The sequence below is a fragment of the Antechinus flavipes genome, chromosome 2 (genome assembly GCF_016432865.1).
Source record: "Antechinus flavipes isolate AdamAnt ecotype Samford, QLD, Australia chromosome 2, AdamAnt_v2, whole genome shotgun sequence".
Lineage (NCBI taxonomy): Eukaryota > Metazoa > Chordata > Mammalia > Dasyuromorphia > Dasyuridae > Antechinus > Antechinus flavipes.
Window position 1 is genome coordinate 35,396,833 of NC_067399.1, and position 27,902 is coordinate 35,424,734.

The window sequence follows — 27,902 nt, forward strand, 5'->3', positions numbered from 1 at the left end:
CCTATCCAGTAAATACAAGTTAATTTTTACAGATCTTTCTTACAGAGACAAAAGGACAGACACAAGAAAAAACAAAAAGCAAATAAAAAATAAAAACTCCAACAAACCAACAAGTCTTACTGACCAAAAATCAAAACTGAGATGTAAAAGCTGCTTTCCTTGCTTTGGAGTACCGTCTTTTCTGCCATTAGAAATATACTTTTGACTTTGAAAATCAGATACCAAAGAAAAATTATTAAAATAATAAAATTATTAAAGAATCTGTTGGATACATTTACTATGTGTTTTCCCTAAATATGTATAAACATGTTCCCCCTCCCTCATCATACATCCTATGTTCAAAAATGGCAGAAAGCTCTTCCTATGGAATGTATTGTTTAATATTCAATTATTGAGCAGGCACAATAGTGATTTGGTCAAGTCAGGTCATGGACCCCAACTAGTTTGGGCTGGATCCGCTATTACCTTAAATTTGTGGTTTTCTGAAAACCACAAGACTTTCTGATTGACTGAATCTACCTGTGCCTTCCTAGCTCCCCAATTCCATGTTTGCTCAAGGCTTCCAATGATCCCTTAATTATTCTGTGAAATCTTAATCTTCCTTAACCGCTCACATTCTGAAAACCTCTTGAGTTAGTGGTACTCACTGTCCCATACTACCCACACTTTGTGGAAAGCCAACTTTTCAGCATTTCTTATAGTATTCACGGCAATTTCTTTTACTTGCCTATCTTCCTACTGTGCTCAGCAAGGTTTTTTGTTTGTTTTTGTTTTTTTACTTAGGTTCACAGCCAATCCTGCATTTAGATCTAGTAACCAGGAGCTTTTGCAAGAATTGGTACTCTTACAGTTTGCTCCGTTTCCTTTCTGAAACCATTAAGCAATGTGTCTTAATAGGACTGAAATGCCCAGGCTGTGATTTTAAAAGAGATCTCAAAATTTCTCAGATGGCTCACGCTATCCCTTGTCTGATGACAACCCCGCCTCACAACCTCCAACCAAAAAAACCCAACAACCCCAAAAAGAACTTCTTTCAAAGTTCTCTTCAGCAGAGACTTTCCATAATTTGTGTTTACTTCAATATAAGCCTTTAAATTTGGTTTGAAAGGATCTTGCCAATAAACCTTTATTCTATTTGTCAATTTCTCTGCTGTAGAGAGTAAAAATTCAGATCACTGCAATGCAAAAACAAAAAGACATAGAATATTTAACTTACTGAGTGAAAATCTAATTACTGGTAAAAAGGGAGAGTCAGACCACAGATAGAGTCAAAATATCTTCCTCTTATTGAGATATTTTCCATCTGGGCCCAAAAGATATAGGGGAATTTTATGTGAAGAATCTGGGAAGCAGAACTCTGGTCCCTTTCAGGGGGGTCACCAAACTGTGACCTATGAAAAATTCAAGTGATATAATTTCTCGGTAATTAATCATTGTTTTACTTCTGCTAGAGAGTAATTAATAAAAGGGATGTCAAGACAGTATTAGGAGACACCTTGCTTTTCAGAGCTAAAGCCAAGCAAGCAGTGTCCTGAGCTTGGCACACAACAATCCCCAGTGCTGGTAACTGCCAATAGTCATTCTCCCCACCCTCATACCTCTTATAATCACTTAGTGAACCTAACCAGGTGCCTGTTGTTGTTCTTGGCCATGCTAACCCTGGCTCTATTGTATTTCTTATTGTAATTTTCATTTCCCTATTAATGATTTAGAGCACTTTTTTTCCACTTAACTATTGCTAATTTTGATTTTTTTTTTTGAAAAGTGCTTGGTTTTTGTTTTTTTGTTTTTCCCAATTAGGGAATGGCCTTTATAAGTTTGGCTCTGTTCCCTATATATTTGAGAAATAAAGTCTTTATTACAGAATTTTGTTATGAAACAGTTTTCCATTTTCCTGTTCCTTTATATTTTGGCTGCATTAGTTTCATTTTTGCAAAGACTTAAATTTCACATAGTCAAAATTATGCATATTATTTCCTGCGATTGTCTGTCTTTCTTGTTTAGTTATAAATTCTTCCCTTATCCATAAATATGATAGATAATTCTTGGTCTCATCCCTCATGTTTAAAACATGTACACATTTTATCCTTATCTTGGTGTACTTTGTGAGATGTTAATCTATGCCTAATTTTTGCCAAATTGCTTTGTAGTTTTCCAAACAGTTTTTAATCAAATAATGAGTTTTTGCCTCCAAAGCTTAGATTTTGACCACTAGATTATTATTCATTTACCTCTGTTTTTTATATACCTAAACAATTTCACTAATCACTGTATTTTTTTGCCCTCACAGGTTGTTTTGATGATTATCACCTTTTGTTTGAAATCTGGTACTGCTAGACTGCCTTTTTGCAGTTTTTAAAAAATCAGTTTCCCTTAATATTGTTGACCTTTTGCTCATCCTGATAAAATTAATCATTTTTCCTAGGTATATAGAAAAAATTCTTTGGTAGCTTGATTTGACACTAAGTACATTAATTTTGGTGGAATGGTCTGCTTGTCCATAAGCAACTGATATTTCTCCATTTGTTTAGATGTGTCTTTATATGTGTAAAATGTGTTTTTTATTTATAATCATCTAGCTCCAGGGTATATCTGGGCAGGAAGATTTGCAAGTATTTTATGTTGCATGTAATTATTTTAAATAAAATTTCTCATTCTGTCTTTTGCTGCTGGCTTTTGTTGGGAATATACAGAAATGCTGATGATTTATGTGGGTTTATTTTATATCCTGCAATTTTGCTGAAGTTCATTATTTCATCTTTTGTTAGTTGATTTTCTAGAGTTCTCCAAAGTACACCACCATATCATCTGCAAAATGCACAATTTTTTTTCTTTTTGCATTATTCCTTCCATTTCTTTTTCTTGTTTTATTTCTGTAGTTAGTATTTCAGTACAATATTGAATAAAAGTTGATAATGGCCATCCTTCCTTTATCCTTGATCTTTTTGGGAAGGTTTCTAGTTTATCTTCACTATAGATAATGCTTACTCTTCATTTTTGACAGATACTACTTACCATATTAAGAAGAGTTCCATTTATTCCTATGCTTTTAAATTAGGAATGGTATTGTATTAAAAAAAACATTTTTTCTGCTTCTATTGATATGAACACATGATTTTTGTTGTTTTTGATACTGATATGATCAGTTATACTTAGTTTTCTTAATATTGAACTCACTTTGCATTCCTGACATAAATATAGGCTAGTATATTGTGATAACATTGTTGGAAGATCTTGTTAATATATATTCTATAAAATTTTATCTTGATATACATTGGGGAAATTGATTTTGTTGCCTTCTTTTTCTGTTTTTGCTCTTTGGTTTTGTTATCAAAAACATAGTGTGTCAAAAAATTTGGTTAGATTGCTTCTTTACCCATTTAAAAAAAGTTATTCATATTAATTGTCTTTAAAAGTTTGGTAGAGTTCACATGAAAATTCCATCTGGTCCTGGGGATTTTTTCTTAGGGAGTTAATTTATAGATTGTTTAATTTCCCATTCTAAAATAGAGTTATTTAAGTATTTTGTTATCTTTTCTGTTCATTTATATTGTAAAAATTCATCCATTTCACTTGAGTTGTCAATTTTATTAAATATTTTTGGATAAAATAACTCCTAATAATTGCTTTAATTTTGTCTTCAACGTTGATGCACCTGCCCTTTTCATTTTTGATATAGGTTTTTCATTTTTAATCAAATTAACTACTTGGTTATGTATTTTATTGATTTTTCATTAAACCATATCTTAACTTTCCTAGTTTGGTGGCTTTTTTACTTTTAACCACATTAATCTCTTTTGGTTTGCAGTGTTTTTGTTTTGGTGTTCACTGATCTGCTCTTTCTCTGTTTTATTCATGTAAGTGTTTGGAGATAGAAGTTTTTCTGTAAATAGTGCTTTGGCTATATCTCACAAATTTGGTGTGTTGTCATTCTTTTTAATGAAATTATTATTTTTATCTTTTGTTTCTTGACTCCCACATTCTTTACAATTAAGTTATTTAATTTTCACTTAATTTTTAATTTATTCTTCAGAAATCTTTTATTGAATGTGATATTCATTGCATTATGATTTGAAAAAAAGTACACTTAATATTTCTACTTTTCTGTATTTGCAAGGTTTTTGTATTCAATGCATTTTGAATTTTTGTGGAAGTGTCATGCATAGCTGAGAAAAATGGTATACTTCTTTTTGTTCCTATTCAGTCTTCTTGAGAAGTCTATCATAGTTAACTTTTCTAAAATGTTATTCATCTCCTTGACATCTTATTTTATGGTTCGATTTGTCTACTTCTGAGAGAGGAAAGCTGTGGTACCCCTTCAGTGTAGTTTTACTATTTCCTCCTGTAACTCATTTAACTTTTCCTTTATGAATTTTAATTCTATGCCATATGGCACATATGTTTAATTTTGATAATAATATCATTTTATGATATGGCTAATGATAGATATGATTGGTGATAATATTAATTATCATATATGATTAATATTGATAGTTCTTCATGTTTGACAGTACCTTTTAGCAATCTGTAATTTCCCTGATTATCCTTTTTAATTAGGTTTACTTTTGCTTTATCTGAAATCATGAATCCTATCCCTGCCCTTTTTAAATTCAGCAAAAGCATAATATATTCTGCTCCAGTTCCTTATTTTAACTCTGTGTGTATTTTTTCCTTCCAGGTGTTTTTCTTATAAGCAGCATATTGTTAGATTCTGGTTTCTAATTCATTCTGCATTATATTTCTGTTTCATAAATGAATTTACTCTATTCACATTCACAGTTATGATTAATAATTATGATTTTCCCTCCATCTTCTTTTCTTCTATTTATTTTTTTTCCTCTTTCTTTTTTTTTTTTATTCTACCCCCTCAAAGGTGTTTTTTGCTTCTGATTACCTTATTGCTTCATCAGCCCTACTCTCATCATCTCCTTGGTTTTCTTTTATCCTCTTTCTATTGTTTCTATGTTGGGTAAGACAGATTTCTTTACCTCACAAAGTTTTGATATATTCTAGTCTCTTTGCAGCACAGAGTGGTTCAAGCTTTGTGGCCCCTCCACCATTTCCTTTCCAATTTAGTTCTTTCTTTTGTGTGATTTTCCTCACTTCTTTCCCACTTCTCCTAGTACATCCCTCTTTCTCCTCCTTCTGGGTTTTTTTTTTGGGTTTTTTGAGATCACCCTAACATTATTGTCTTTCACCAATACCTTCTGCTTATGTACATTTAACTGCCATAATAATGATAAAGTTCTTAGGACTTACATGTATTATTATCTTGCCAAGATAATGTAAACAGTTTAACTTATTAAGTCCCTTATGATTTCTTTCATGTTCTTTTGTGTCATGTTTTAATGTCAAACTTTCTATTCATCTTTGGTATTTTCATCAGGAATGTTTGAATGTCTATGTTATTATACATTTGTTCTCTTCTTTCAAGGATTATATTCAGTTTTTCTAGTGAGATGATTCTTAGTTGTAATCCTAGCTCCTTAGCCTTCTAGAATATGAACTTCAAACTCACTTTATTCTATTTTAACATGGAAGCTACTGAATCTTATGTGATCCTGCCTGTGCATTATATTTGTATGGTTTCTTTCTGGGTGCTTTCAATTTTTTCTTGATAAGAAGCTCTGGAATCTTGTTATAATATTTGAGAATCTCCTTCAGTCAGTGACTGGAGATTCTTTTAGTTTCTCTTTTACATTCTGGATCTAAATAATGAGGGCAGTTTTCCTTGATAATTCCTGGAAATATGATGTCTATGCTCTTGGATCATAACTTTCAAGGAGACCAGTAATTATTAGCTTTCCTTGATGTTTTCCAGGACTATTGTTTTTCCAATGAAATATTTCACTTTTTTTTCATTCTCTTAAATTTAATTTTGTTGTTTTGTGATATCTCTTGTATCATAATAAAAATTTGTGACAAAGAGAAACTGAAGCACAAGGTACCAAGTTAATTTATTACCAAGGCTAGTAATTGCCAGTAATTGAGATCCAAGGCTTTCAATAGTCAGGGAGCTATCTGACAGTAAGAGTAGGTTTTTTATGATAAAAAAAAAAAAGGATTTATATCAGGAGCTAAAATGGTTCTTGGAATGAAAATTAAATTAAGCCAATAATTGGCCTATATCAGATGTAAATGTGGGATTACAGCTGGTTTGACTCACAGATGGGGGTCTCCAAGTCCCTGGAGACAGGAAAACCACAAAGTTGATCAACAGTCTTTGTAAAGTCTAGTATTGGGCAACCTTCAACTCATGACCTGACAGAATATCTTATCATGCTTCCTCCTCCCTTCTGAAGTGAGAGTTGAGAGAGAGAACTAAGGAAATAAATTTCTCTAAACTAAGAGAAATCTACATTTACTCTATAATTTCTGATTCTGTTGAATTACTACAATTCTTAATTATTACTCAGTAATCAATAATCTAAATCTGTACTTCATCCTTTGATTCTACAGAGCCAAGTCTTCATTGAATCACCATCTAAATTGATATGATCAAGCATGATCAGCATTCATTGGAATTAAATTACTAATGGGACAATGGAAGCAGTAATTACAGTATTCAACATTTTATAAAAGACCAGCCATGAAACTTTTGTATGTGCACGAATGTTTGTGGCAGCCTTCTTTGTAATGGCCAGAAACTGGAAACTGAGTAGATGCCATCAATTGGAGAATGGCTGAATAAATTGTGGTGTATGAATATTATGGAATATTATTGTTCAGTAAGAAATGATCAACAGGATGATTTCAGAAAGGCCTGGAGAGACTTACACGAACTGATGCTGAGTGAAACGAGCAGGGCCAGGAGATCATTATATACTTCAACAACAATACTATATGATGACCAATTCTGCGGGATCTGGCCATCCTCAGCAATGAGATGAACCAAACCAGTTCCAATGGAGCAATGAATTGAACCAGCTACGCCCAGCAAAAGAACTCTGGGAGATGACTAAGGACCATTACATTGAATTCCCAATCCCTAGATTTTTGCCTGCCTGCATTTTGGATTTCCTTCACAGGCTAATTATACAATATTTCAGAGTCCAATTCTTTTTGTACAGCAAAATAATGGTTTGATCATGTATATTTATTGCGTATCTAATTTATACTTTAATATATCTAACATCTTTCATCTAACATCTACTGGTCATCCTGCCATCTGGGGAGGGGGAAGGGGGAAGGAGAGGAAAAATTGGAACAAAAGGTTTGGCAATTGTCAATGCTGTAAAATTACCCATACATATAACTTGTAAATAAAAGGCTATTAAAATTTTTTTTCCCTTTGATTTGGAGTTTTTGAAATTTAGGAAAATAATCTTTCTATCATTTGTAATTTTTAGGAAATAATGTTTGTAGGTTTTCTTTTTTAGTATCTCTTTCAAGTATGATAGATGGATTTTTTTTTTTTTTCTATTTCTACTTTCCCTTCTTGTCCACTTCAGGAAAATTTTCCTTAATTATTTGTTGTATTATGATTTCAAAGTTCTTTTTTTAAAGGTCATAGTTTTCAGTTGGTCAAATTCTTTTTTCTCTTCTTGATCTATTCTCAGATCACATTCCCTTCTATTTTTTCATTCTTTAGATTTTGTTTTATTATTCTTTTTCTATTTTAAATTTACTGACTTCCCCTCACCCAATTCTAATTTTCAAAGAGTTGTTTTCTTTTTTTCCTCAAGACTCTAGTTTTCCTTTTTAAATTGGTTACATTTCTTTTCATATCTTATTTTTCTTGGATTGTTCTTGATTTTATTTAGATTTTCCTCAATTTGACATTTAAAGTCTTTTTTGAGTTCTTCTATGAATTCTTTTTGAGCAGGTAATCATTTAACATTACTTTTTGGAGTAGAAGAGGCTTTTTTTCTGTATCCTCCTCTGAAAATGAATCCTAGTCTTCCCTTTTCCCATAGTAATTTTTTGTAATTGGATTATATCTCCTTTGCCTGCTCACTTTTCAAAAAATAAGAACTTATTAGTGCCTTCACCTGTATTTCTGGGATGGGGGCAATGGTGCCTTTGGCTTGACTTTAATCCTCCTCTCTGCCACTAGCAGCTTCTCTGCCCCATTACTTCTGCATGCACTTTTGTATGTGCTGGTAACTTTCCTCCTGAGGAGGCATTTTAGCAGCACAGTTGGACTGCTGGTACTCCTTATCAGCAGAGATTCCCTCAATTTTCCCGGACTCAGACTCCAGATTCTCCACAAAGTCCCAGAGGTGAAAATTCCATGGTTGAGGTTGAGGCTACCTCCAAACCCAGTTAGCCCAGTGGTTTCCAGCTTGCTGTTTCTGGGGAGCTAGCCTGGAGATGTTTAAGCTCTGTCCTGGGGTCTTTCTTTAGATCTTCACAACACTTGTCCCAGAATCACCCCTCTCTGATTCATTTTTCACTCTACATTGGCCCTGAGGTACAATTTTGTTTTGTGTGGGGAAAAAATCTGGAAATCTTGGAATTTTCTGACCTACTCTGCCATGTTCCCCAAATCCTCCCTTTTTCATAATTTAAGACTGATGACTCCAAAAGACATAATTAAATAAAAACAATTAAAGTTTAAAAAAAGAAACAATGAAACAAAATTTTAAAAATGAAACAATAGAAGAAATGTGGAATACTTTATTAGGAAAAATAATTGCCCTGGAATATAGATAAAGGAGAAATAATTTAATAATTTACCTGAAAACCACAATTAAAAAGAGCTCAAACTTCATCTTTCAAGAAATTATCAAGGAAATCTGCCTTGATATTCTAGAACCAGAGAGTAAAATAGAAATAGAGTCCACTGATCAACTCCTAAAAGAGATCACAAAATAAAAACTCCCAGGAGTATGACAGTCAAATTCCAGAGCTTCCTTTATAAGAAGAAAATACTGTAAGCAGCCAAAAAGAAACAATTCAAATAACAGGACTACTCAAGATTTAGCAGCTACTACAATAAAGGTTTAGAAGCCTTAGAATATGATATTTTAGTACCCAGCTTCTTAAAACGTGGGTTGTGACCTCATGTAGCATCTTTTAACTTAATGTGGGGGTCAGGAAATTATAATTTATTATAAGTATATCTATTTTGTATGCCTACATAAAATGTTTGGTTTGTATATCTAACTATCCAGGACCATAGAAAATTTTCTCAGATGAAAAGGGGTTACAAGTGGAAAAAGTTTAAGAATCCCTTGTTCTAGAGGACAAAGAGCTGGGATTACAATCAAAGGTCACTTACCCAGTAAAATGGAATGTAATCTCTCAAGGGTAAAATAGATTTTCAATAAAATAATTGACTTAAAAGCTTTCTTGATGAAAAAAGCAGATCTGAATAGAATAAAATGAACTTTCCAATACAAGTCTGAAGAGAAACATAAAAAGGTAAACATGGAAGAGAAAACATAAAGGATTCAAAAAGGTTAAACTCTTTCCATTCCTAATAAGATATTTGTAAGTAAAAACTTTTTCATTATTAAAGTAGTGAAAAAGAGTGTACAAAGAAGCCATAGCTGTGAGTTGAACATGATGGAATAATATCCCTGGTTTGTGTTGGCAGATTGATTCCCAAATATTTTGTATTATCTACAGTTACTTTAAGGGAGATTTCTCTATTTTTGCTGCTGTGCTTTTTTTTTTTTTTAATATGTAGAAATGCTGGACTTATGTGGGTTTATTTTATATTCTGTAACTTTACTAAAGTTGTAGTTATCTAAAGTAGGTTCTGTTGATTTTTATATATGTATAATCATATAATCTACAAGGTGATAGCTTTACTCGTCTATTTTTTCTTTTGATTTCTTTTTTTCTCATTGCTAAAGCTAGTATTTCTAGTACAATATTGAATAATTACCCATGATTTTATTGGGAAGGCTTCTAGCTTATTTCTGTTACAGATGCTTTCTGATGATTTTAGATAAATATTACTCATTTGTTTTAATAGTGGTCATAATAATAATAACAACAAATGATTATTTGTTTTAATTACTTTGTTGTTTTAATATTCCTATAATCTCTAGGAATGGGTATTATATTTTGTCAAAAGTTTTTTCTGCACTGATTTTGAGATAATCATGATTTCTGTTTTGTTATTGATATGGTCAATTATGCTAATTGTTTTCCTGATATTGAACCATCCCTGAATTCCTGGTATAAATCCCACTTACTCACAGTGTATAATTTTGGCAATAAATTACTACAATCTCTTTACTAATATTTTATTTAAAATTTTTGCATCAAAATTCATTAGGGAGACTCATTTGTAATTTTCTTTACCTGTTTTGTCTCTTCCTAAATTTAGGTATAAGTACCACATTTATGTTCATATGGTATTGAGATCAATTATTCTTTAAATGTTTGATAGGCAAGCCATTCTTCAATTGATAAATGGTCATAGGATATGTACAATTTTCAAATGAAGAAATTGATTCTATTTCTAGTCATATGAAACGGTGCTCCAAATCACTATTGATCAGAGAAATGCAAATTAAGACAACTGAGATATCACTACATACTTCTCAGGTTAAGATGACAGGAAAAGATAAAGATGAATGTTGGAGGGGATGTGGGAAAACTGGGACACTGATGCATTGTTGGTGGAATTGTGAACGAATCCACAATTTGGAACTATGCTCAAAAAGATATCAAACTGTGCATATCCTTTGAGCCAGCCATGTTACTACTAGGCTTATATCTGAAAGAAATCTTAAAAGGATGGAAAGGGACCCTTATGTGCACGAATGTTTGTGGCAGACCTTTTTGTAGTAGCAAGAAACCAAAAACTGATGAATGCCCATTTATTGGAGAATGGTTGAGTAAGTTATAGTATATGAATGTAATGGAATATTAATGTTCTATAAGAAATGATGAGGAGAATGATTTCTGAGAGGCCTGGAGAGACTTATATGAACTGATTTTGATGAAATGAGCAGAACCAGGAGATCATTATACACAGCAACAAGACTATATGACGATCTATTCTGATGAACCTGACTCTCTTTGACAATGAGATGATTCAAACTACTTCCAATTGTTCAGTGATGAAGAGAGTCATCTATACCCAGAGAGAGGACTATGAGAAATGAGTGTGGACCACAATATAGCATTTTCACTCTTTCTGTTATTGTTTGCTTGCATTTTTGTTTTCCTTCTCAGGTTTTTTTCTTTCTTTCTAGATCCATTTTTTTTTTTGTGCACCAAGATAACTATAAATATGTATACATTTGTTGGATTTAACATATAGTTTAACATATTTAACATGTATTAGACTATCTGCCATCTAGGGGAGAGGGTGGGAGGAAGGAAGGGAAAATCTGGAACAGAAGGTTTTGCAAGGGTCCATGTTGAAAAATTACCCATGCATATGTTTTGTAAATAAAAACTATAATAATAAAAATAAAATTAAAAATAAATAAATAAATAAATGTTTGATAGAATTCACTTATGAATCCTTATGGTCCTAGGGATTTTTTCTTAGGAAGTTCATTGACTGTTTAATTTCTTTTTCAAAGATGAAGTTATTAATTCTATTTCCTCTTAATCTAGACAATTTATATTTCTGTTAATAATACATCATTTCATTTAGATTGTCAGAATTAATGGCATGTAATTGGGCAAAGTAGCTCCTAATAATTGTTTTAATTTCCTCTTTACTGGTAGTGAATTCATCCCTTTCATTTTTCATGCTAGTAATTTGTTTTTCTTTCTTTCTTTAAAAAAATCATAGGAACCAATGATTTATATATTTTGCTTACCCTTTCCCTCCAACAAAATCAGAATCTAATTTTATTTATAAATTCAATGGTTTTATTCTTTTGAATTTTATTTATCTCCTTTTATTTTTCAGGATTTCCAATTTGGTGTTTAATTGAAGATTTTTATTTCTTTTCCTAGTTTTTTTTAATTGTTTTAGAAAAATATGGAAAAACTTGCATAAAATAAGAGTGAAATGAGGACCAAAAGAACAATGGACATGAGAACATCAATATTCTCTGAGGAATAACTGAACAACAAAGCCATTGTGAGTATTATAAATATTCATGTCAATTACCAAGGCTCTATAAAAGAAGATGTTATCTATCTCAGAGAAAGAAATGATAAAGAGAAGTATGAAAAGTATGATTTAAGACATAAAAATGCATATATTTACATATGTATGTATATACATTTATATATTTGTGTACATACACACACACTTGAGTGAATAAGTATGTTTTCTGTATGTGTAATTGTTCCTGTATCATTTTCTTATTGATCCTATTTACAATTTATTGCTTGTGTCCTGTATATGCTTATGTCACAGTTCTCTGCTTCTGAACTTAATTCAGAATCCAGGGGGCCTGAAATGGGTTAAATTTAGAAATACAGCTCTTCTGCTAATTATTCTTGCCTCAAGGAATTAGCTGATTTAGGAAAGCATGTGAACACAAGAGTCAAGTATAGTATCCTTAGGTCACCAAGGTATCCTTCAAAGATGTTTGCTGCCCTATGTGTGCCACTATCTTGCAGCTGGACCCAAATAATATGCACTCCTGAGGGTGCCTTTCAGGAGGGGTGAGGGATCATTGCTAGCCCCATTACCAAACTTTCAACAACTCTTGTCAGTCCCCAAATCATAGCTCTGGTATTCTTAATCCCATGATGTCATCTACCTTGTTCTGTACTTTTCAAAATCTATAAAAGCAGAACAATCCTTTTACTTCTGCTTTTTGGCATAAATGGAGGTAAGTCATTAACTTATTTATTGACAGGCATTTATATTAATAAATATTATCTAACTTTGGGAATTGCCTCAGTTTACCTCTTGTTAAATTTCACCCTTGACAGATGTAAGTTCCTTCCCACATTCTTACTTCCATGAGTTATCTTTCCACTATGAATTCTGTGATGAATATAGTGGCTTCGGTCTAAAAGCTTTCTCACATGTATTATACTTTTAAGGTTTCTACCTAGAATGAATTTTTTGATGTTGAACAAGATGTGTCCTCATTTTGAAGATCTTCTCACATTTATTACATTCAAAAGGATTCTTTCTAGTATGAATTCTCTGATGTTGAGTAAGTTGGGGTCTTTGTTTGAAGGTCTTCCCACATTCATTACATTCATAAGGTCTCTCCCCAGTATGAATTCTTTGATGTACAATAAGATCTGAATTGTAGAGGAAAGCCTTCCCACAATCTTTACATTCATAAAGACTCTCTCCAGTATGAATCCTCTGATGGACAGTAAGATGTGACTTCTTTCTGAAAGCCTTCCCACACTCTTTACATTCATAAGGTTTCTCTCCAGTGTGAATTTTCTGATGCACATTAAGTTTTGTCTTACTACTAAAGGCCTTTCTACATTCATTACATGCAAAAGGTTTCTCTCCCGTATGAATGCTCTGATGTTCAATAAAATTTGCCTTCCGCTTGAAGGTTTTTCCACATTCATTACATTCATAAGGCCTCACTCCAGTGTGAATGCTCTGGTGTTCAATAAAATTTGCCTTCCTCTTGAAGGCCTTTCCACATTCATTACATTCATAAGGCTTCACTCCAGTATGAATGCTCTGGTGTACAATAAGTTGAGGCTTTCTTCTGAAAGCCTTCCCACATTCACTACATTCATAAGGTTTCACTCCAGTATGAATGTTCTGGTGTAAAATAAGTTGTGGCTTTCTTCTGAAAGCCTTCCCACATTCATTACATTCATAAGGTCTCTCCCCAGTATGAATTCTTTGATGTCGAATAAGCTCTGAGTTATAGTGGCAAATCTTCCCACAATCCTTACATTCATAAAGAATCTCTCCAGTATGAATCCTCTGATGGATAGTAAGATGTGACTTCTTTCTGAAAGCCTCCCCACATTCACAGCATTTATAAGGTTTCTCTCCAGTATGAATTCTTTGATGTAGACTAAGTTCTGAGTTATAGATGAAAGCCTTCCCACACTCTTTACACTGATGAGGGATCTCTCCAGTGTGAATGCTCTGATGCATATAAAGTTGTGCCCTTTGCCTAAAGGACTTCCCACACTCATTACACTCATAAGGTTTTTCTCCAGTATGAATTCTCTGATGTTTATTAAGATCTGAGTTGCGAAGGAAGGCTTTCCCACACTCCTTACATTCATAAGGTTTCCTCCCAGTATGAATGCTCTGATGTTGCGTAAGTTGTGCCTTACTCTTGAAGGCCTTCCTACATTCATTACATTCATAAGGTCTCTCCCCAGTATGAATTCTTTGATGTCGAATAAGTTCTGAATTGTAGAAGAAAGCCTTCCCACAATCCTTACATTCATAAAGAATCTCTCCAGTATGAATCCTCTGATGGACAGTAAAATGTGATTTCTTTCTGAAGGCCTTCCCACATTCACAGCATTTATAAGGTTTCTCTCCTGTGTGAATTCTTTGATGTTTAATAAGTTCTGAGTTGTAGAGGAAGGCCTTCCCACACTCTTTACATTCATGAGGAATCTTTCCAGTATGAATGGTCTGATGGATATAAAATTGTGTCCTTTGCCTAAAGGACTTCCCACACTCATTACACTCATAAGGTTTTTCTCCAATATGAATTCTCTGGTGTTTATTAAGATCTGACTTGCGAAGGAAGGCTTTCCCACACTCTTTACATTCATAAGGTTTCTTCCCAGAATGAATTGTCTGATGCGTAGTAAGTTGTCTCTTACTCCTGAAGGCCTTCCTACATTCATTACATTCATAAGGTCTCTCTCCAGTATGAATTCTCTGATGTACAATAAGTTGTGGCTTCTTTCTGAAGGTCTTCCCACATTCATTACATTCATAATGTTTCTTTTCAGTATGAATTCTTTGATGTTTAATACAATCTGAGTTCCGATGGAAGGCCTTCCTACATTCCTTACATTCATAAAGAATCTCTCCAATATGAGTTCTCTGATGCACAATGAGTTGTGTTGTGCTGCTGAAAGCCTTCTCACATATACTGCATTCATAAGATTTCTCGCCAGGAAATTCTTTACTTCCTGAAAGGAAGAATATAGAGCAGATTAACCTTGTCTTCTCTTCCCTTTCCCAAGGGTCCCATTTGCTCAAAGATTTTAGGCCCATTCTCTTGCTTTCCCACTTGAGAAGGCTATTCTTCCTGGTCTTTCACTAAGGATTTCACTCAGTTAATCTTATGTGAAAATATGATGATTCAAAGTTAGCCTACAGAAATGACTTGTGATGAAATAACTAGAAATATGAATAAAAAAAGAAATATGAATAAGTCCTTATTTTACTGTAAATTGTTAGCATTTGAATGGAATAAGGAAATGAAAGACTATCCATTAAAAGTAGATGAATTTGAAAGATTCCAAATATGTCCTTACTGAGGTAAAAAATAGGAAGGGAAAATTAAACACAAAAAAATGGAAAATCAATAAGTTTAGAGTGAGGAGGAGAGACACAAACATAAAATAAAGAGAATAAAGAAGAAATATGATAAAGGGGATCATATCAGACAAGCATTGCCATAAATTTCTGCTAAAAAGCCAACATATTTACATTGTAAGGAATTTTTAAGAGTAAGAGGGAAGACAGATAAGATTCTTGTACTGAGATAAAAACATTCTTTGAAAGTGAAGGTACATTCTGAATCCAATTCTCCCTGCGCAACAAGAGAACTGTTCAGTTCTGCAAATATATATTGTATCTAGGATATACTGCAACATATCTAACATATATAAGACTGCTTGCCATCTAGGGGAGGGGGGTGGAGGGAGGGAGGGGAAAAAATCGGAACAGAAACGAGTGCAAGGGATAATGTTGTAAAAAAAATTACCCTGGCATGGATTCTGTCAATATAAAATAATTATAAAATAAAATAAAATATTAAAAAAAAAAAAGAAAGAAAGTGAAGGTACATGTGTGCATAAGAAATTACCTTAAGTTAAAATATTAAGTTTTAAAAATACACAACTTTTTTTGACAGGCCTGAGAAGCTTTAATTATTCAATATTTTAATTTGATTTAAAATGGCCAAAACTATATTTGCAATGACCCAACTCCTTGGGTATTGTGTAGTCACCTGGACAGCTGCTTCTTCGAATATCTGGTTCTGGTATCCAAGCTGTTTCCTTTCTTTCCAACTGGTAGATTACATCTGGTTTGGAAGTTGCAAATCCTGTTCATTGAAAATTAAAAAGTTCTAGGGACAATCATCTCAGAATTTCATCATAGAACAGATAGATGAACTCTATCAAAACTTTTAGTAGAAAGGTGGGAGAGCAAGAGAACAGAACATGTTTTCTAGCACCAAAGGTTAGCTGATTTTGTCTGAGCTTTTTTTAGGTGAGAGTGGAGAAGATGAAAAATGACATTTTTTCAAAAGCACCCTTATATTATAACTTAAGAAGATAATTCAAAACTTGTTCAGATTTTCTTTGGGGGAAAAAAAGTAGACATACTAATTTGACTCCAAGCACAGGTCTAAGAACCATTGAAGAAAATTCTATATTATGGGACAATTTGTCACAAAAGAGAACTTAATCTTTAATTTAAAGCAAGAAAGAGGTAAAGATACATTCTCAAGGATAATAAACAAAGAAAAGTCAGTTCTCATGCATATGAAGCACAGACCCTTTTCTTAGAAATGACAAAAAAAGTATTTGTCTTTTAGCTAGAAAAGGATTTCTTTTTGTACAACAAAGCATAGCTTAAAATTTTGAAAGTCTCTATACTATATATCAGGACATCAGAAGAATAACTATTCTTACCCAAAGAGATCAAATTTCTAAAGTTTTCCAGCATCACATCCCTGTACAAGTTTTTCTGAGATGGGTCCAAAAGTATCCACTCTTCCCAGGTAAATTCCACAGCCACATCTTTGAATGTCACTGATTCCTGGAACAACAAAAATATGTGTGCTTATTGTAAAGTCTTTATGAAGTTCAACTGTAATCTCTAATAGGAACTGTACCATTAATTATCTGTAACCCAGTATAGTACCTGATGTATAGCTGGCACTTTTAAGAATTCCCTCTTTGAAGGCAGAAGCCATTTTTGTGTTCCTTTGTATCCTCAGCACTTAGCACAGTGTCTGTCACATGGGTGCTGAATTAGTGTTTACTACTATTAATGGATCCAATAACAATTAAGTTTAAATGTGTGCTTTTTTTCAAATGTGTACCCAGGGCCTCTATTGTTACCCTCTGAGCTGAAGCTGTAGTGTGCCTGATTCCTTTTCTATTTACTGAAGTAAACCAATGAAAATGAAATAACTGAAAATCACTGTCATATGGCCCTAAGCCTTCTCTTCCAGGATAAATCTCCATAGTTCCTTCAACTAGTCAGCCTGATTTCCTTAGCACGAAGGGAGCTGTCTTCCTTTCCTCATCCTGATCACCTCCTCATTGTGCTTCTTAAAATGTGGTTCTCTGAAATGAACATAATTATGTTCAATGCTTCTGGAACCAAAGGTGAGTACATCTCTTTTCTATCTGGAAAATGATATAAAATTTTTTTACAGCTGAAAAGGGAATTAAAAGACCTTGAATTTTCAGTTCACATATTTAGAGGTGGAAGACATTATAAAATCCAACTTTTTCATTTTGAAAATTAGGGAAGTGAGGTCCAGAGAGGAAAAGTAACTTGCTTAATGTCAAAAAGATAATAAACTGCAGATCTGTACTTTGAGCTTAGAAATTACTATCATATCATATTAAAAACTGATTATTAATTATGCTCCATTCTTTCCCCTTCATTTTCTGTAAAGATCCAACTCCTGTTGAGATCTGTCAATCTTTGAAGGTCATGACTAATTGATGAAATTGCTCCTAGTCATCAAGGAACTTGATTTTCAGCAGGACAGCACCCAATTAAGAGATCTAACTTTTGTTAGGATATAAACAAAATCTAACTTTTGTTAGTTTTGGGGTGAGCTCATAACATAGGGAAAGGAAATAGCATTCTTGATTTTCTCCATTACAGTTCAGTGACCCCAACTCATGAAGGAATAAACCAAGTAGAATAGTATAGATGGAAATTAATTACTCCCCTTACTGCTGAAGTTTGCTGAGTCTCCCAATCAACTTATGTTCTCAGCAGGAGAAACTAAAGACTTTTTATCCCACCCTCATTTCCAAAATATATAGAGAACTGACTCTAATTTATAAGAAATCAAGCCATTCTCCAATTGACAAATGGTCAAAGGATATGAACAGACAATTTTCAGATGAAGAAATTGAAAGCATTTCTAGCCATATGAAAAGATTCTCCAAGTCATTACTAATCAGAGAAATGCAAATGAAGACAACTCTGAGATACCACTATTCACCTCTCAGATTGGCTAGGTTGACAGGGTAATGTTGAATGTTGGAGGGAATGTGGGAAAACTGGGACACTGATATACTGTTGGTGGAATTGTGAATACATCCAGCCGTTCTGGAGAGCAATTTGAAACTATGATCAAAAAGTTGTCAAACTGTGCATTCCCTTTGATCCAGCAGTGTTTCTACTGGGCTTATATCCCAAAGAGATCTTAAAGAAGGGAAAGGAACCTGTATGTGCAAAAATGTTTATGGCAGCCCTCTTTTTAGTGACCAGAAACTAGAAATTAAGTGGATGCCCATCAATTGGAGAATGGCTGAATAAATTGGGGTATATGAATGTTATGGAATATTATTGTTCCATAAGAAATGACCAGCAGGAGGATTTCAGAAAGGCCTGGAAAGACTTACATGAATTAATGATAAGTGAAATGAGCAGGACCAGGAGAGTATTATATATTTCAACATATACTATATGATGATCAATTCTGATGGATGTGGCTCTCTTCAACAATGAGATGAACCAAACCAGTTCCATTTGTTCAATAATGAATAGAAGTAGCTACACCCAGTGAAACAATTCTGGGAAATGAATGTGAACCACTACATAGCATTTCTAATCCCTGTTTCTGTCTGCTTGCATTTTTGATTTCCTTCACATGTTAATTGTACATTATTTCAAAGTCCTATTTTTCTTGTGCAGCAAAATAACTGTATGGATATGTAGACATATATTGTATTTAACATATACTTTAACATATTTAACATGTATCAGTCTAATTGCCATCTGGCAGAAAGAGGGGAAAAGTTGGAATAGAAGGTTTTGTAAGGGTCAATGCTGAAAAATTACCCATGCATATATCTTGTAAATAAAAAGCTATAATAATAATAAAAAAAAGATTTTTAGCCCATCTTCTCATTAAATGTCCATCAATCAAGTTTGGTTTTCACTTGTAAATTCCCTTTCAGAAGGGATTTAAGGCAGTGGTCTTCCTTGCTGTCTATGATGACAGAGAGAAACCATTGATTGCTGGCTAGCCTAATCAGCAAATTGATTATGAACTACCCAGAAATGGTATCTTGGAGTTTTCAGTCATCTCAGAGCCCAGGTCTTTATGAATCCAAATCCAAAGCTATTTTCATTGTATTATGCTGCCATATTCTTTCTCTATAATCAGACCAAAGCCACAACTGGTTTATATTAAAAAAAAAAAAAAATTTGTAAGGGCATTCTTTGAGAGTACCAAAAAGCTGGAAACAAATTGAATCCTCACTAATAAAGAATGACTTCCAAAGAGTACTATATGAGTACAATAGACTTATCATACAGTAAGAAAAGACAATATGAAGAATCTAAAAAGTACTGAAATGTGTATTGACTGATACAATGTAAAATAGCATTATACACAAAAATATTACTTTTTTTAAACAAAAAAGATATTGAGTAGTTCAATAAAATGTTACCACTTCTCAAAGCAGAAAAGATGGAGTCCATTAAACTATGTTTCTTTGTATATGTTTCTTTTGTGTAACTGTGTTTCTTTGGCATAAAGGAGGGTAAACTTGGAAGGGGGTAAGGGAGAAGACTTTTTCCAGAAATGACTGTGGTAAAATAGCACAAAGCATTTTAGAAAAGAATAAAATAGCCTTTTAAATTACTTCCTAACTACTTATTTAACAATGTATTCTAGGAATGTATCAGACTTCAAAGTCACTGGTCTAGGTTTCAGAGTCTACTCTTTCTTTTTTGAAACTTGATACACATCCCCATTTCTAGTTCTATGGCCACTCCCCCATTCTCCAAGATTTTTCAGGGATACATGATAATAGTTAAGTAATGACACCCCTATTAGAATGGCTAAATCCTATCTGTCTCTTATTTTTGGTATCCATTTATTATTGCAAACTTTTGGACTCTCACTTCCAGTTTAAAGATCATCACACTTCAAAGAGAAAACTCAACCCAAGGAAGATTTTAATTATTTAGCCTTCTCACTGATTTCCTTATTGCCACTATCCATCTATCTCTAAACATGGCTCTCATTATTCTGTTCTCTTCCTTGCCTTCAAACTAGGTTTTACAAATATTTATCCACTCTGTTCTACTTCTATTTTATTAATCCTCCATTAATGGTACTTAAAAACATTTGTTATCATAATTCATTATGCTTCAATTCAATCAGCTATTAATAATGACAGCTGAATCTCAAATACAAGCCTTCTGACAGCCTAATATTCTTTTCTTTATACTCTACTATTTCTTAGGTTCCAATTCATTTTAACCCAGCAGATGGGGGAGAGGAAGGAGATAGGAGTCAAGGATTTAAAATTTAAGTGTCTATTATGTATTAGATAAAAAGGTATGACCTATCAAGATAACAGGAAAGAGGACTACCACACACAAAAAGGATTCTTCTCATCTTTCCTCCTCCATTTCTTATTTTAAAAAATCTATTTTGTAGCACTCCCATTTCCCCAATCTCATTTGTAAAAAAAAATGATAAGCATAATCTTTTTCACAAATATCCACAGGCATTCAAAAGAAATTCTCACACTGGCCAAGTGCAAAATAAGTAGGTTTCAATCTGTACTCTATAAGTCGATCATATTAATATCAGAAGTTGAGTAGTATGTTTGTGTCATCAGGAATCTTTCTGAAAATGGTTGTTCATTATGTTGATCAGAGCTCTTAAATATTTCAGTTGTTTATCTTCACAATGTTGTCACTGAATGAATTTTTTCCTGGTCCACTCACTTCACTGCATTAATTCAAACAAATCTTTCCTAAGTTCTCTGAAGACATTCCCTTCAAGATCTTATTGTGAGAAATGGTGGGAGAATAATGTTCTGTTTCCACAAATGTTGTAACTTGGCTAATAAAAATAAGGAATTGGAGGGAAAAATCAAAATCAGTGGTCTATACTGTCTTGATCAGCAGTAGTACTTGTAATCACAATGGAATTTATTCAAACACAGTCAGGATGGTGATTCTGAAGGAAGCAGATAAGGGATATCAAATGAAGAGTTTTCTTGTCCAGTAATCATCCATTAGATGTGTATTCTAATGTAGATTCTGACCTATGACCTAGTTTTCTAGTAGTGCAATTCCTGTTACATTACTGTGCCATAATTAGGCTTTGGCTGAATCCCTCACAAATTGCCAAAACAGTTGGATAATGCTTTTTCCAGCATACAAGAGGTTAATTTTGAGGAGCTAGATCCTGATAGCTAATCATGCTGCTTGATAAAATATGTCACATCCTACAGTGAGGAATTCATTGTGCTGAGTTGTTTTTGAGTCTATTGGTCTACATCACTCATTAAAAATAAATAAATGAAACTGTGATTGTAACTAAGATTGAGCAAAAGCTCTTAAAGAAATTGGTAGGAATTATGCATTTATAACTATTAAAGAACCAAAAAAGGGTTTGCTAGAGAAATTAAATAGAAGAAAGAAAGTAGTATTCCATAAGGAAATAAGAAAAGTTAAGAGAGTGGATAGGTAAAGTTGAAATCTGCACTTTCAGGAGGATAAGAAGATAGGTAAAGAAAGTTGGAGTGTATTTGCGCTGACATTGTAAATTCAAAAGTTTGAAAGAGTTTGGGAGTTTTGAAAAGGAAATTTCAGAGAGGATTTAGTTCTTCTGAAATAGAAAAGATTTAGGAATATACTTAAGCAATGTCCCCTTGATGGTTGCTGTATGTGTTCCTTCCCCAATCAATATAAGACTAAAAAATACATTTCACAAAATGCATGTTGATTGATAGAAAAAAATTATCTCTTTGCTCAAATTTTAGTACTTATACTAAAGAACTAATAATGTAGAAAATTTAAAGGAATTGGTTTGGGTCTTTGGGCACCTTAAAAAAAAACAGTAATGGGAAGTTGAGAGTGTCATCATGAATTATTTTAATATTTTAAAGGAATTGGTTTGGGTCTTTGGGCACCTTAAAAAAAATAGTAATGGGAAGTTGAGAGTGTCATCATGAATTATTTTAATATGAGCCAACTAAAAAATAATGGAACTTTGTGAAAAATATTTAGTTATTCCCATTAGTTATTATAAATCAAAACTGGCTAGATTGGAAGATATTGTAGTGGGAGCAAATTAAAGAATCCAATCAGTTCTTGTATGTACAAAGATAACAGTGAATATTTACTCATATCTTCTTGGATTGTTGGGAGAAACACAAAGTTACTAAGTGCTTTAACACAGTTCTTGGCTTATGTAGAGGACGAGGGCTACATTATTCAGATTTTGTGGGAATAAAAATGAGGTAAGATGCTATTTCCCATTTATAAGTACCTTTTTCTAAGTGGCATATATTTACAAAATTGGGGGAATATAAGCTAAATATATTAAAGAATTACTAAAAATAAGCTTAAGCAATTTTCAAGACATAGAAAAATCTTGGCACCTGGTGGGCACTGCATAAACTACCATGATTAGCATGAAAATGCTAGTGGGTAATAAGATAAATGACTTTCTATGAACTAATAAGTTTTAAAGGTATTTACTTAAAGGTTATATTTTAAATACAAGAAGGTTAAAAGAAGCTGCTAAAGTAAACTTTTTCCTTTATTCAAAGTGAATATTGTTTCATTATAAATATATCTATTATATGATTATTGGAGTATATTTTAAAAAAACTAAAAATAATAGCAATAAAGACTACTGTTGGGAGAAAAGTATAGTAAAATCCTACTAAGAGATCTTTGTGAGGTTCCTTGGGATGAGCCCTTCTGACAGGGTATTGTGAAATTCTGCAGCACTGCCATTTGAGGAACTAAGTTCTCTCTCACTCAAAGTGAAGAAATTATAATTCTGAATAGTAAATGTCATTTAGGATCATTTGGAAACGCGTGTATCTTTTAATGACATTACTGAGCCAAGTATTCACTATGTATGAACTTCTGATGATGTAAAAACAGCAGTACAATGCTAAACAGGTCTCTTGGGTCTGGGTGACTGAGAAGGTAAGCCATTCCTTCCCAGAACTTTCACTAGCAGTTATACTTTTTCAGTTCATAAAGAAGTGTTAAACTTCTTTATGTGTTCTTTAAACACTTCTTTAAGTGTTATTGTATCACATATGGGATAATAAATTCAATTAAGAGTGGGTAACTTCAGACATTCTCCCAGTAGCAATTCATATGACAGACATGTATCCAACTTGTGGAGCTTTTAATCAGCTTGCCTTTCTAATTACATTGGCCATCTACTAGCTTATACCCTCTTTGAACACTTTCAGAAAATGATTATGATTGTGCACAAGTCAGTCCTTAACTGAGGTTGAACTACCCCCATCCTTCGGATAATAGAGTCTTCACCAAGGAAATTGTGCCAGGGTATGATCCACCTATATACATGATGCTGAGGAAATCTCGTCTCATTGTCAGGCCACTGTATTCTAAAAATGGTCTGGATTTATCTGCAAACCAATGGGAACGATGGTTGGTGAATAGATGAAATTTGTGAATAGTTTAAAAAATTTTAGATGAGATTTTGAGTCTAATATATGAGAAAAACAACAATTAACTAGTTTGAAGTTATTAAAATTAGTAAAATTTTGCTGTTTAGAGTCTCTTGGGATTTCAATTTACTGCAATTCTCAATCTTGAATTCAGGTATAAGTGTCTTGACCCTGTATAACGCTGCTGGTTCATTCAAGAGAAATGCCATGTACCTTTGCTGTCTGATGATTACTACAGGTGGATTCTGTCTCTGAGAAAGTCAAGAGAGATCTTGCAAAGGTGAAAGCAGGATTCTCTTGACCTGTCCCCATCTTCATGAATAAGAAATTTTGTCACTGGCTAATTCTGAATCTGGTCAGGACACCTTTCATACAAGTTTATGTTTATGTCTCATAACTGAAATGAAACAGAACTAATGCTGCTCTTCCCTTGCCTTTCTCCTCACATAAAAAATTTCACTGACAAGAATGAGTATTAAAAAAAAGAAGAAAAGGGAGATGAACCTTATTGATGATTAGTTAGTTATACATGCTAGTATAGTGAGGGATCATTTGGAATTGTCATTAGAATCACTGATAATAGAGACCATGAAGCCCTTTAATAATCAGTTATTTAGTTTATCTATAATACCCTGTAACATTCTTTTATCATGTTAATATAATTAGAAGATGTGATGCAATTTCCAAATTTGGATTAAGAATTTTACATGTAAGAAACTGTTTAAACCATCTTCTTAACAGTATTAAGAGACACAAAGATTCATTTTCCACACCAGACTCTCATGGTGCAACAATTAAAATTCTCTTTTAAGTATACTAGTTATTCTTACAGTTCTATTTTATATTGAATTTGAGTTGTCTTGGCACCTGATACACAGATCTAAAAGGAAGAAGCCCTTTTAGATTTTTTTTTTTTAACAAATATAAAGTTAAATACCTTGCACTTTTTATCTTCATCAAGGATGTGATCCTTAGTCACTGAATTCATCTAAAATTATGAAGCTATGACTATTGGAACTTGCTCTCAGAATTCATGGGATTGTAATTGATATTCTAAGTGTGATTCCAAGATTGATCATCAAGGAAGCCTTTATGCCAATGGTCCATGATTCCATGATTTGACAACCATGAATTACAGATGGAGTACTCATAGGGAAGGCTGGGAGATGAGGTAGGCTTCTCCTAACTTGATCCAGTATGACATTTCCTCTTAAATGGAAAATATTCCATGTTTTAAGCCTGACTCGATAACATTGGTGATGCATATGACTAGCTTAGAATTGACATGAAGTTAAGGAAGCAAAGAAGCTCCCTTACTGTATATAATCCCTATTTTTTTTTCAATGTCAAATTTCTATAATCATGGCAGGTCATCAATGTAAGTACAATATTAAATTTTTATTTCAAGAGTTAATACTGGAGCATATCTGAGCTATTACAATAAGATAAGGCTTGAGTTATTTAGCCTAAAATTTTAATCTTTTCTAAAATTAATGTGAGGATAACTGTGAGGACAGAATAGTCTATGGGGCCAAATTGTTACTATATTAATTATTTAGCAAACACATCTTTAGTTTTGGTTTTAAATAATAGAATATCTTGTGTTAACTATACAAGAAAAACCAATTTTATTTGAGTTTATTATTACCTAAAAGTTGAGTTTGTTTTGAAAGGCAAACATGTTTGTACACTGTCTTAAAACTAACTACTCAATACATTTATTCATTCTTTCAGAACTTTTTGCTACAACTGCAATTATTTTGACAACTTTTAAATAAATTCAACTGTGTATCAGAATCATAGTTTTTTTTTTTTTTTTTTAAGTATTCTACTAGTTATTCTCTAGCAAAATCTCAAACTCTTAGGATAGGGAGGAACAGTTAAAAAAATAGAATAATTTTTTGTTATCATAAGTTATAACAAGAAAAGGTAATTATCATGCTGAATATAAATTGTTATTTGTTATTAGTTTATTGTTATTTGAATTTGTCAACCTAAAATGCAAATTCTCTGTTTCGGTAACAGTCACATTAGTGCTGTTAAGGTATGAGCTGATTCTCCCTGCCTCCCCTGGTTATTGTAATAACATAATAAAAATATATTGAGATCTATTTCATCAGGAATTTTTAACAAAGAAGGGCACCTCTGCAAGTGATCTGAACTAGAGAACCAAATACACTAGAACCTGCTTTTAGGCCCCGCTCATTCCAGTATTCCTAAGAGGAGAGATCTCCAGAGGACCAGAGGACTGCACCTGAGATCTTGTATCACCACAATGCAGTGACTGTCAAAACTGCTTGAATGTTTTCATAAACTTAGATTTCTAGAACTCATATGTAAGGTAGCCAATGCTTTCACGCTGTGCTTGATCAAATGTCTCATGGATTCCCGATTTTCATATTTTGTAAAGCATGTTTTAGCAGGAGGAATCTCTGCCTTGTAATTGCTTAGTGAGAGTCACTTCACTGTAAATTTAGAACATGATGAGTTAATGGAACACAATCAGTATGTCATAAATTGTGCCCATTTCCCTTTCCTCTAATGTCACCCTTGTGCCTCAGTAAGGGGACTGCTCCCTCCCCCATTCTGGTTTTGCCTCAACTAAGGACTGCCCTCCAGGCTCTTAGATTGTAAGGATCCATAGAAAGACTAGTATCTTTCTATGGATCAAAGGGGAGAAATGAGAGAGTAATTCATTTGGATCCCTACTCCATTCTAATCAGTATTAATCAATTTGATAGAACCCCATCAATTTTCTGTATATAGATTCCAGAGCTGTCCCAGAACTGCAGATTCTGAGTTCACTGGCGCAACTAAAGGGATGTAACTGATGGCCCAGGAGCCGTTTAGCTTTGTCATTGTGACCAAGCCCAGTGGGGCACAGACCACTACATGGAAAGGCCCCCAAATATTTTGTCCCTCCAGACCAATCCCTTGTCCAACAGGGGCAGATGACTAGCTTATGACCGCTAAGGTCGCTGCCCCCATGACAGCTGAGACCATTTCCTCCCCTTCCCCCTTATCTGGAGACCCCACTTGTGACCCTGTACTTGGTAGAGCTGTTCCAGAATGGCTGGACATGGAGCCACTGGCTCAAATTCTGCTTCAGTCTCACTTATAGTAGGTGGGATAATCTCAATCTCCACAAACTCCCAAAGAATTATTTATAGACAGAAAAAAATGATAACTTTTACCGGGAAAACCAAACGGATAAGGACACAGAACCAATGACAAAGAGAAGAAACACGGCTCAAGTCAAGGGCAGAAACCGTCACCATCATGCAGGCAACACAGTTAGTCTCAAATGCACCAGAACTCTGGGACCACAAACCCCTGCTTGGGGGGGAGGGGGAAGAACTCATTACTAGACAAAAACTTCTGGGACCACTGCCAGGGGAGGGGAGACCGAGGGCCATCAAAGGGCCCCGGAATCCTGGACAGCTGGGGGGCAGGGGACACATACGTGCTCTCAGCGTGCTACAGCAGTGGTCACTCACCTGGCCAGGCCCGGCAGTCACGCTAGGGACCATCGCCTCCTCTCCTCAGAGCAAAGCAGAGGCCACGGGAGGCTGAGGTCCTGGGGAGGAAAGGAGGCCCATGAGAAGCCCCACTTGTCACTGAGCGGGGCTCACGGTAGGGAGAAGGTCCACAAAGCCACAGGCACTTCTCAGGAGGGTCACTGGCTTCAGACCGGCACCTCTCTACGGACAAAGCAGGACAATGGATCCCCGAGGGATCCCCAGCAGCAAGGAGGGGGTGCCCAGGAGAATTGTAGGAGGAGAGGAAGCCCACGTGACATCAGACCCCAGGACCTTCCTCCCTAAAGCCGCGCTGCAGGAATAAGGAGAAGGCAGCTCCGGGGCCTTAGGGGCGGAGCTCTAAATGCGGTTCCGCCTCAGACTCCGCCTCCCAGGAGCCGCCCCTCTGTTTAGGCGCAGCCTCTATATCGCGGTAATCCAAGAAGGTATGCCTTCCCCCCCCCCCCTCCCGCGGACGCTCCGCCCATTCTCTGGGTGTTCCCCCCAAATCCTCGGCACGCCGACCCCGCAGTACTACCGCAGCCTGCCTCCGGCGGGAACCGACTCCACTTTCCGATCCCGGACACCAGTCCCAGATCCGTCAGGAAAGAGAAGAGGAAAAGTGTCACAACAAAGCATGGAAAAGGCGAGAAGAGGGCG

General features: G+C 34.3%; 1 protein-coding gene across 3 annotated transcripts; it reads right to left on the minus strand.

Moving 5' to 3' along the window:
- Window positions 1-3,352: 3,352 nt before the first annotated feature.
- Window positions 3,353-27,902, minus strand: LOC127547509 (zinc finger protein 420-like). Of its 3 annotated transcripts, none has more exons than XM_051974431.1 (5): window positions 27,781-27,902; window positions 27,222-27,301; window positions 16,699-16,825; window positions 16,011-16,106; window positions 3,353-14,964 (listed from the first exon to the last, which is right to left on the minus strand). In XM_051974431.1, exons 2-5 carry the CDS (start codon window positions 27,252-27,254, stop codon window positions 12,926-12,928), a joined length of 2,295 nt encoding a protein of 764 aa, XP_051830391.1. In that variant the 5' UTR covers window positions 27,255-27,301; window positions 27,781-27,902; the 3' UTR covers window positions 3,353-12,925. The 3 variants fall into 3 exon arrangements, with proteins under 3 accessions (XP_051830391.1, XP_051830390.1, XP_051830389.1); XM_051974430.1 differs by having other exon boundaries at window positions 27,222-27,425; XM_051974429.1 differs by lacking the exon at window positions 27,781-27,902 and having other exon boundaries at window positions 27,222-27,738.